A 10,086-nucleotide genomic window follows, 5' to 3' on the forward strand; every position below is an offset into this window, starting at 1 on the left:
GGCGACGAATCAAGATTTCTAGCAGGAGGTGAAGTCGCAAACTTACTCATAACTGAAGGTGAATCAAGTGCAGAGCTAGATAACAATTCCTTACCTCCCATCGTAGTTGAGGGCAAGACTTTGGTCTTCGGATCCTTCAGATTCTTCATAATGATCAACAGATATAAATCCCAAGTAACTCAGAGAATATAGCAATACCTCCCCGGCAACGGCGCCAGAAAAATGCTGATCTGCAATCTCTGGCGTTAGCTAGACGAATGCTTATGACAACAAACCTTCTCCTGCAACGGCACCAGAAGAATGTTGATAGCACTCCCCAGTAAGGAAACTAGAAGAATGTTGTTGACGGCCCACCAGCGCGTGGGTTCGCAGCAGTTTTCGAGGGTAGAGTATACGACCCAAATTTGTTGGTTTACCAGTCACGAGGTGAGATAATACTCTCGAGTATTAGCAGCTGAATTTGTCAGATTCAACCACACCTGAAAGATTAGTATCTGCAAGCACAGTAGTAGCAACAGTAGTAGCAGCAGAGGAAAACAAGTAACAGCAGTAGCAACAGTAGCAGCAACAGCAGAGCAAGACAAGTAACAACAGTAGTAGCAACAGTAGTAGCAGCAGCAGCAGAGCAAGACAAGTAACAACAGCAGCAATAGGACAAACTCGTAGGCAATGGGTCGGTGATTTGTTTGGATGATATTCATCATGCAACAGCTATAACACGAAGAGATATGTGGCTAGATCCCGTTCGTCAATGTGATGTAGGCATGCATTCCGTGTGTCGTCATACGTGCTTAGGGAAAAGAACTTGCATGACATCTATTGTCCATCCCTCCCGTGGCAGCGGGTTCCAAAAGGAAACTACGGGATATTAAGGTTCTCCTTTTAATAAAGAACCGGACCAGCACATTAGCACTTGGTGAACACATGAACTCCTCAAAGTATGGTCATCACCGGGAGTGGTTCCGGTTATTGTCACTCCGGGGTTGTCGGATCATAACACATAGTAGGTAACTACAACTTGCAAGATCGGATCTAAAACAGACATATATTGGTGACAACATAATAATTTCAGATCTGAAATCATGGCACTCGGGCCCTAGTGACAAGCATTAAGCATGGCAAAGTAGTAGCAACATCAATCTCAGAACATAGTGGATACTAGGGATCAATCCCCATCAAAACTAACTCGATTACATGATAGATCTCATCCTACTCATCACCGCCCAGCGAGCCTACGAATAGATTACTCACGAACGACGAAGAGCTTCATGGAATTGGAGAGGGAAGAAGGTTGATGATGACGATGGCGACGATTTCCCCTCTCTGGAGCCCAAGACGGACTCCAGATCTGCCCTCTAGATGAAGAACACGTGGTGGCGGCGCCTCCGTATCGAAAACGCGACGAAAACTTCTCTTTTTATTTTTTTTTCTGGGACGAAAGGTAACTTACAGAGCTGGAGTTGGGGGCGGCAGGTGCCTGTGGGCCCCACAAGCCTGCCCACCGCCACCAGGGGCTGGTGGCGGAGCAGGGGCTTGTGGCCCACTGGCCCACCCCCTAAGGTGGAACTTGGCGCAAATATTTTTGATATTTTCCAAAACTGCTCCCCGTAAATTTTCAGGACTTTTGGAGAACTTTGATTTTTGCACAAAAATAACAGCAAGGCAATTCTGCTGAAAACAACGTCAGTCCAGGTTAGTTCCATTCAAATCATGCAAATTAGAGTCCAAAACAAGGGCAAAAGAGTTTGGAAAAGTAGATACGATGGAGACATATCAATTAGTTATCCAAATATAGTACCAAAGTTGGGCCTTATCAGAAGAGTTTATCCCAAAACGAATTATCAAGGGGGTCCCCATAACAACCGCAAGCATGTTACGTGCTCAATATGGAACATAACACCAGTAATCAGAAACTAAGGAAGCAAGGGTGGAACAAAACAGCAATCAAAAGGGCAAGCCTTCCACCCTTTACCGAGTGTATAGATGCATTAGTTAAATAAACAAGGTAGGATGATATCCCAAGATATCCATTTCCAAACATGGAACAAACTACACCTTCAACTGACAATTCTATAAGAGGGGCCAACACTACAAGAAATATGCTCATACATGACGTTCTTTAAGAGGTCGTTGATGAATTGGTCATAAATCTATGACGATTTCATCAGAGATCGTCGTAAACCGTTTGAGGGATCAAATCTACATATAAATTACGACGATGTGAGTCAAAAACATTGTAACCGGATAAGATGAGATCATCATAACTTTTATGGTGATTCTAAAAATGTCGTAACATGTTCTACTATGTTGACATGTCACTCGTGGGTCCATTCTGTCCCACCCCATCCTAGTTTGTGAAGCAACCTAATATTGTGTCATTCCAAAAATTCTCGAAAAATTCTCATAAATACTTTGGATCATATATTCCTCAAATATGTGAAAACCCTTCCTTCCATAGTTCAAAAATAATTCAACAATATTCATTTTCCTATTTTGTTCAGAATAGCACTTTACGAAGGAAGTGCTATTTCTATTTCTATTTCCATTCCCATCCAAATCATTGTCTCATGAAAACTTTCGTAACCATTTGCATAGTAAATATTTCTCAGCAAATTTCCAAAGTTTGTGTTCAGCTAACACGTTTGTGATGGAAGTACTAGATAGGAATATCCTGATGAGTTGAATTTTTTACACATCTTCTATGTGCCCAAAACATAGCTCTCCACAAAATTTTAGCTCCATCTAACAATCCATGTGAACTCATCATCCAATCTTAGTTTCTGGTGATATTTTCATTTTGTGAAACAACTACATTTTATATTGCTTTATAGTTGATGAAAAATTACCACGGGATGAAACTGACCATATAACCTCACTCCACCAATTTTTTGCTCATTTAATTCAGCGTGTTTCCCTCAATATTTTTCCCAATATCCAGTTCAGTAGAGAGCATTGTGAAGGAATTACAATTTTTGTTTATCCAAATTTTATGAATTTTTTACAGTGCCTTAATGTGCCCAAATCATCATCCTCCTCCAAATTTCAACTCAATCCAATCATCTATGTGAGCCCAGTTTCAATTACCATTTTCTGTCCAGATTGGCACATTGTGAAGGAAGTGTCACTTTGGCATGTCCAAATGGTATAATTTTTTTATAGTGCCTTCATATGCCCAAATTAACATCATACACCAAATTTGAGCTCAATCTATTCATTCATTTGATCCCAGCTTCAACATTCATATTTCTGCATAGTGTGTTACTTTGCAAAGCAAGTGCCACCTAGGTTCATCCATTTGAGCTCAAAAAATTCAAGAGAGTCTTCTTAGTAGATGATCATCCTCATCCAAAATTTAGGCCCATTGTCTATGTGCATTACCCGCACAGCTAATCAAACACTTGGCTACTAATTCATGTTTGAGCTTAGTTCAGTCTCCTCGTGAGATTCTTCTATTGTATTCTTCTTACTAACACCTACCGAGGGATTGTCCAACCCATGAGACATGCATATTCCACCCAGAACACGTGGCGGTGACCATGCGGCTGTCATGCAAGTTCACGTGCTTTGGAGTTGGGGCCCTCGACCACCATCCAAACCTGGACGTCAAGCCACCACACCATGAATTTCTTATTAAATAGATACTTTTGTACCTATAACTGGTTTTTGGGAAAAATAAAGAGCAAACTATAATGCCGCTGCAGTTCAAATTTAACCCGCTTCCAACTGAATCGACATAAATTTGTCTTTTTCACGAGAGGTGGATAAAAACTTTCAACACCCAACCATTTTGTCAATTGTACATTAAATATGGCCTAGTATTTTAGAAAAATGATTCGGTCCAATTTTGAAACAAATATATGGTAGGTCTTTCACAAAAAATATCATTTTGGATACTTGAAAAATGGAAAATGATTTTTTACATACAAGGAAAATGAAAACTTCCTTAATCAACATTGTTTGTCATTCCAATATGCACCCTTGTTCATAATATTATATCATTTCAACAAACTATGTCATGAATGTGGCCATAAGATTGATCATTTGACTTGAAAGCCATGAATCTTCACACATGGTAACCCATTCCTAAGAACACTTTTTAAAAATAATTATCGTATTACAAGTTTATTATTTTCCTGGTAACTTTGTCACATATAATTACAGAAGGCAATGGTTTTCCATTTTTTGATTTTTTTTGAATTTTTCATGGCCATTTCAAAATGCGGTCAAAATAGCGGGTATGACCGTTCCTACCTAGTGGTTGAATCTTGGAAATATTTTGGTGTTTCTCTCATTAAATAGATACTTGTGTGCCTATAAATGATTTTTGGGAAAAATAAAGAGCAAACTATAATGTAGCTGCAGTTCAAATTTGACTCGCTTCGATCTAATTCAACAAAAAATTGTCTTTTTTACGAGAGGTCGATAAAAGTCTTTAACACCCAACCATTTGGTCAATTGTACATTAAATATGTCCTACTATGTTAGAAAAATGATTTGGTCCAATTTTGCAACAAATATATGGTAGGTCCTTCATAAAAAAACTCATTTTGGGTACTCAAAAAATGGAAAATGAATTTTTCGTCCAAAGAAAATAAAAACTTTCTTAGGCAACATTGTTTCCCATTCCAATACGCACCCTTGTGCACAATATGAGATCATTTCAACAAACTATGACATGAATGTTGTCATAAGATTGATCATTTGGCTTGAAAGCCATGAATCTTCACGCATGATAGCCCATTTCTAAGAATTTTTTTTCAAAATAATTATCATATTACAAGTTTATTATTTTACGTGGTAACTTGGTCAAATATTATGACACAATGCCCATTTCAAAATGCAGTCCAAACGACATGTATGACCGTTCGTAGCTAGGGCTTGATTTTTGCAAATATTTTGGAGTATCTATGAAGAAATGGATACTTTTGTATCTAGAAATGTTTTTTGAAAAAAATAAATAGCAAACTATGAGGAAGTTGCAGTTTAAATTTGACTTGCTTCCAGCTGAATCGGTAGAAAGTTTTCCTTTTCACGAGAGGTGGATAAAAGCTTTAGAAAATTGATATTAAGTATTACAAAAAGACTCAACCATTTGGTCAATTATATATTAAGTATGTACTAGTATTTTAGAAAATTGATGGAGTCCAATTTTATAAAAAATATTTGGTAGGTTCTTTACAAAAAGACCCATTTTGCCACTCGAAAAATGATTAAAAATAGCTAGAAAGTTGAGAAATGCATACAAATTGGTCCTCATCCATAAAATATGGTCTAAATCTAGTGAAAATTTATGTGATGCCCTTTTGCAAAATATTTTTGATAGATGCTTCACAGAATTCATCTTTCCACGGATCACTGATTTTTCAAACCAATCAGAACTCTTCCCACGGATCGATGGCACCCATCCATCCATCCATCTATCTCACCATCCATCCGTATATCCATCCATCCGTCCATCCAACCCACCGGTCCACCAAACCCTAGGCTTCGCTCCACTTTCCTCCGTCTTCCTCCTCCGCTCGTATCCACCCAACCAGCCGGCGGCGGCCACCTCTCCCCTACCCCCACCGATGACCTACCGACCTCCAACCTCTACCCCACTGCCGGCACACCCAACCCTCTCCTCTCCCGAGCCGCCGAGTCCAACCTCCACAGCTCTCACCCGCAACCCGAAACCCTAGCTCGTGCACATGGCGACGAGGCTCTGGATCCACAGGCCGGAGGTGCAGCTCTGGATTTGACCCGGACGATGCCATCAACGGAGAGCGCGGCGGGGCTGCGGACGTCGGAGTTCGCGCTGCCGGACGGCGTGCTGGCGGTGCTGTCGTGGGACCCCTACGAGCAACTGGATGTGGCGCGCCGCATCACCGCGCTGGCCGTCGCCGGCTGGGTCACCGGGCTCGAGTGCGAGGTGGCGCGGCTCAGGGAGGGCGCCGCCGACAGGGAACAGGAGAACGTCGAGCCGTGGGACGTCGAGAGCACGGAGGTCGCTGGTCCTGGCCATGCGGGTGCTCCCGCTAGCCCTCACTGCCGCCATCTTCTCCGGCGCCACCGCCATCGTCATCTACATCTCCGGCCTCTTGGAGTCGGACCTGGCGGCGCTTGCCGCGCTGCAGGGAGGGTTCATCAAGTGCGTGGTACATCGCCCCCTTGCTGCTGATCTACTGCTGCTCCCTTCCGCACATTACAGATTTCCTGTCAGTTGGGGCTCAGCTGTGTCATCATCTGTGTGCAAATTCGATGCTACATTGTGTTGTACATGGGGATCATGCATGAGCCTTGGTAGATTGGCATGGTAAACTGGTCGATAACTTCTATGACTTCCTCTGTGAATTGATGTGAATGAATGTGATGCTTGCTGTTTAGTATTAGTAGATGGGAAGGATTCATACTACAAGCGAAATTTTATTTTATCTAGGATTGGGGTGAGTTTGATGTCTGGAAAGGATTCATGTTTTATGTTCAGAAGTGCCGCCCGCTTCATGACCTCTGTTGTAAGATTAGTAGCATACTAGTTCGGGCGAGTCTTACTTGTTTAGAATGATTGCGGGATGCTAATGGTCTAGGACTGCAAGCGTTTGCCGGAGAAGATTACTGCCGTGTTGTAATACAGTACCCGAGTGACACGGTTTCTAAGTGGGTAAGTGCGCATTTGCTTTATCACTTCTTTCCTTATGCAAGCATTTCTCCTTTGAGTTATTTAATTTGATTTTGTACCTGGCAACTGTACTGCATAGACAAGGGTGGACCACGGGCATTTGTTGTTCCTCTCATAGGAGAACACGGGCATTTTGGAATATAATTGCTCTTCGTTTTCCCCTTTGTTCCCTAGATCGGAATGCATGTTCTTGTAGGAATCACTCTGTTTTCTTTTCCTGGTAACCACGTTAAATCGGAAGCGAGTTAGTGTAGATATAGCAGTGATTTTGTGCTTTTGCTTGCCTGATTTTGAGGCTATGTGGTGTAAACAACCTTGTGTGATGCTAGTGTAGGGGGGGGGGGGGGTCTTTGGCTTGTGAGAAAGCTTTGCCGATAATTTGTGCATTCCAGATAAATGACCACCTCATAATTCCACCTAGCTCTTTGTAGTAAAAATATTCACTTGTAGCATCAAGCACTATTGCATTTCATGATTTCAACGAATGCAGAACTCCGCACCTATTTCCTGATCTCCAAGTTTTCATTACTTCTCTGTTACATCGTTTTCTGCATTTCAGTGAGATCTAAATGCCGGCGTACAGTTTTGTTCAATATTGACAAAGTTTATTGTTTCATTTATTGAATTTTACGGCGTCTCCTAAGACGGGAAATCAACAGGGAGAATGTCGGTTTCTCGCTACTTTTCGTGCTTGTAGCCGCTATTCTGGGCATCCTACTAGGATTTTTCATGAAGAGATGAGCCTGTGTAACAATGCAGGTTGTTTCAGTTCTCTCTCAAGACCTGAATATCATATGTCCACTCAGTCTTGTTAGACATATGTACAACTCATGGACTCTTAATTATCAAAGGATCTGATGCCTCTTGTAATTTTTTAATTCATATTAGCTCTTGTAGCCACTAGCCACTCAATAAGTCCCGTGTCACCCTAAGCTCTCGGTATTTTTCAGCTTGTTAGTGGCCCGATGGTTTAGCCTATTTGATTAGAAAAATATTACTGTATGGCTAATTATTTGCATCTTTATGTCGTTGCTACCCCATTGTGGGTTGCTCTGTTCCTTGCTTTGGTTTTATGTAGCAAGTGCCTTAGTACCTTTTCTGTCATGTGGTGTCTATGGATTGAAATGCTGGTTGTAATATATTGATTGTAGTATCAAAAATGGCTCGAACCTGAAGTAGTTCAAATAGATTGTCGTTCCTTTCTTGTTTGTTTTAATACCTATATACCTGACCTGTATTAGCTATTTCATTTTGTGCATGTTAATTTAGTGTTTGTGTTGATTTGATGCCAATGTTTACAAAGAAGATTTTGATGGACGCGTTTATGTGTTTTGCTGGTATTTATGCACACAGATTGGCCTTCATTTTTTGTATCTATTGTTAGATATGTTGTTAGATTTTCTTTTATTTTGTTCCTAACCATTTCTATAATGTGCAAATCCTAGCCTTTCATGTTTGGTTGTGAGCATCAAGATGAAGATCAAATGCATGTATGTAATATGGACAGGAGCAAACACATTGATCACTTCTGCCAGAAATATTTGGAGCACAAGGTCGAGGAGCATCCTCAACGAACCAAAGTCCTCGGCCATCATCGGCAGCCACAACGTCAACCTCCATGATTTAGCCATTGGCCGTCGCAGGTATAGACTCATCGATCCATCTCCGCGCTCGCCCTTTTTCTTTTCTCGATCCATTAGACCGTTGCACACTTGGTGATACATGCATCCATGATTTAGGCTAAGTCGTTTTCATCTATGAATCTTACATTGCTCATTGAGAGGAGGTGCTCACTGCTATTGAAAAAAATGTCACGCTAATTTCAACAACACACTAATTGATTGTTGTGTGTAGCTTTGAAGCCTTTTTGCTTTATGGAAGAGAAACTGGCATGCACTTTCCCATTGCATAGACATACATGTTTAGTGTTGGTATCAAGGTTTGTTGCTGCTACCTGACAAAAATTCAGGAACAAGTGGTGGTGAGACAGTGATAACCTCTGTAGAATTCTGCTACTACTTGTACAACATCAAGCCAACACTTTAAAATCAGTGAAGAAATAAATATAGAATGAAACCTATTTAGTCATGATGTTGACAGAGACCTAAAACCTGTATGTAAGCTTGGTCTGGTTATGCATTAGTTACTTTCTGTTCTTATGTTTACATAGAGAGAAGAATCTGAATATGCATACTTAAGATTAGCTGGAAAGTTCCTTTTAAGAAATCATGATGCTTACTCCATTTTATTACTCCAAGTATGTAGCACTGGCAACAACTTCCTCTGTCTGTTGTGTTTCTGCTCGTCAAGACTTACAACTGTTATAGCAAATGCAGGTTTTTCTCAAGGTCAGTTATGCCATCATCTTCTCTCTGGTGGTCACCATTCTCTTCCCCCCTCCATTATCTTTCATACTGAGATGGAAGAGAAGATGACTGCTAATGTACAAGAAGGCGAAGAGCGAAAGTCTTCTTTTTCAATTGTTGCAGAAGTTCTGACCAAGCATCGCGCATCAAGCAAAACAGATTTTGGTAGTAGTTTTTGTGCACTTGATAGCAGATTTTGTGATAGCACCTGGTTTGGTAGCAGATTTTGTGATAGCACTTGGTTTGGTAGTAGATTTTGTGCACTTGGTTGTGTAATTTTGTACCAGATTGTGCTACAGGTTTGGTAGCAGATTTTGGTTGTGCTACAGGTTTTGGCTATATTATGAGATCTTGAAATGTGCTTCAAATTTTGTGGTGTGGGCTGTCATTTAGAGATGCTTCACATTTATATATATGGGCTATTATTTATAGATCCATTAACAGCATAAAAGAAAAAAAAGTTGCTGAATTCAAAAATGAAAAAAAGCCAAAACTGAACTGGACCAAATGGGTTTGGGCACTAAAAGGCTAGGACCCAAATTATAATGATGATTTTTTTTTGAAAAATATATATTAGAAGTTGCTGTAAATAGGCCAAAGCCCCAAAAGAAGCCCAATAAGAAAAATCGGGTTTGGGCACTAAAAGGCTAGGACCCAAATTATAATGATGATTTTTTTTTGAAAAATATATATTAGAAGTTGCTGTAAATAGGCCAAAGCCCCAAAAGAAGCCCAATAAGAAAAATCCCCAAAAAATAAAACCAGCCTATGTGATCAATTCAAATGGGTTGGGCTGATTTCAGCCATGACGTTTTGATTTCTTCGTAATTTTGCCACGTAGGATTGGGTTAGATTGCCAACGATGATTTAGGATCGTCGTAAAGGTTACGACGATCTAGGAATCGTCGTAAAAGTTATGACGATTTTGATCAAAACGTCGTCGTTGTCAGTTTTTTACGCTTGGTTTTTCGTCGTAAGATCGTTGTAAATTAAAAACCGTGATGATGTAGCGACGAAAAAATAGCGTCGTGTATTAGCATATTTCTTGTAGTGCAAGCAAGC

General features: G+C 40.6%; 1 protein-coding gene across 5 annotated transcripts; it reads left to right on the forward strand.

Annotated features, from left to right (window-relative positions):
• The first annotated feature begins 5,453 nt into the window (after positions 1 to 5,453).
• Positions 5,454 to 9,392, forward strand: LOC123443373. 5 transcript variants are annotated; one of them, XM_045119720.1, is made up of 4 exons: positions 5,454 to 6,130; positions 7,303 to 7,417; positions 8,166 to 8,301; positions 8,986 to 9,392. In XM_045119720.1, the coding sequence occupies exons 1-4, from the start codon at positions 5,750 to 5,752 to the stop codon at positions 9,074 to 9,076; spliced, it is 723 nt and encodes a 240-aa protein (XP_044975655.1). In that variant the 5' UTR covers positions 5,454 to 5,749; the 3' UTR covers positions 9,077 to 9,392. The 5 variants fall into 5 exon arrangements, 4 of the variants coding, with proteins under 4 accessions (XP_044975655.1, XP_044975656.1, XP_044975657.1 ...); XM_045119721.1 differs by having other exon boundaries at positions 8,995 to 9,392; XM_045119722.1 differs by lacking the exon at positions 7,303 to 7,417 and having other exon boundaries at positions 8,104 to 8,301.
• The last annotated feature ends 694 nt before the right edge of the window (positions 9,393 to 10,086 follow it).

This window comes from Hordeum vulgare, chromosome 3H, assembly GCF_904849725.1.
Source record: "Hordeum vulgare subsp. vulgare chromosome 3H, MorexV3_pseudomolecules_assembly, whole genome shotgun sequence".
NCBI lineage: Eukaryota > Viridiplantae > Streptophyta > Magnoliopsida > Poales > Poaceae > Hordeum > Hordeum vulgare.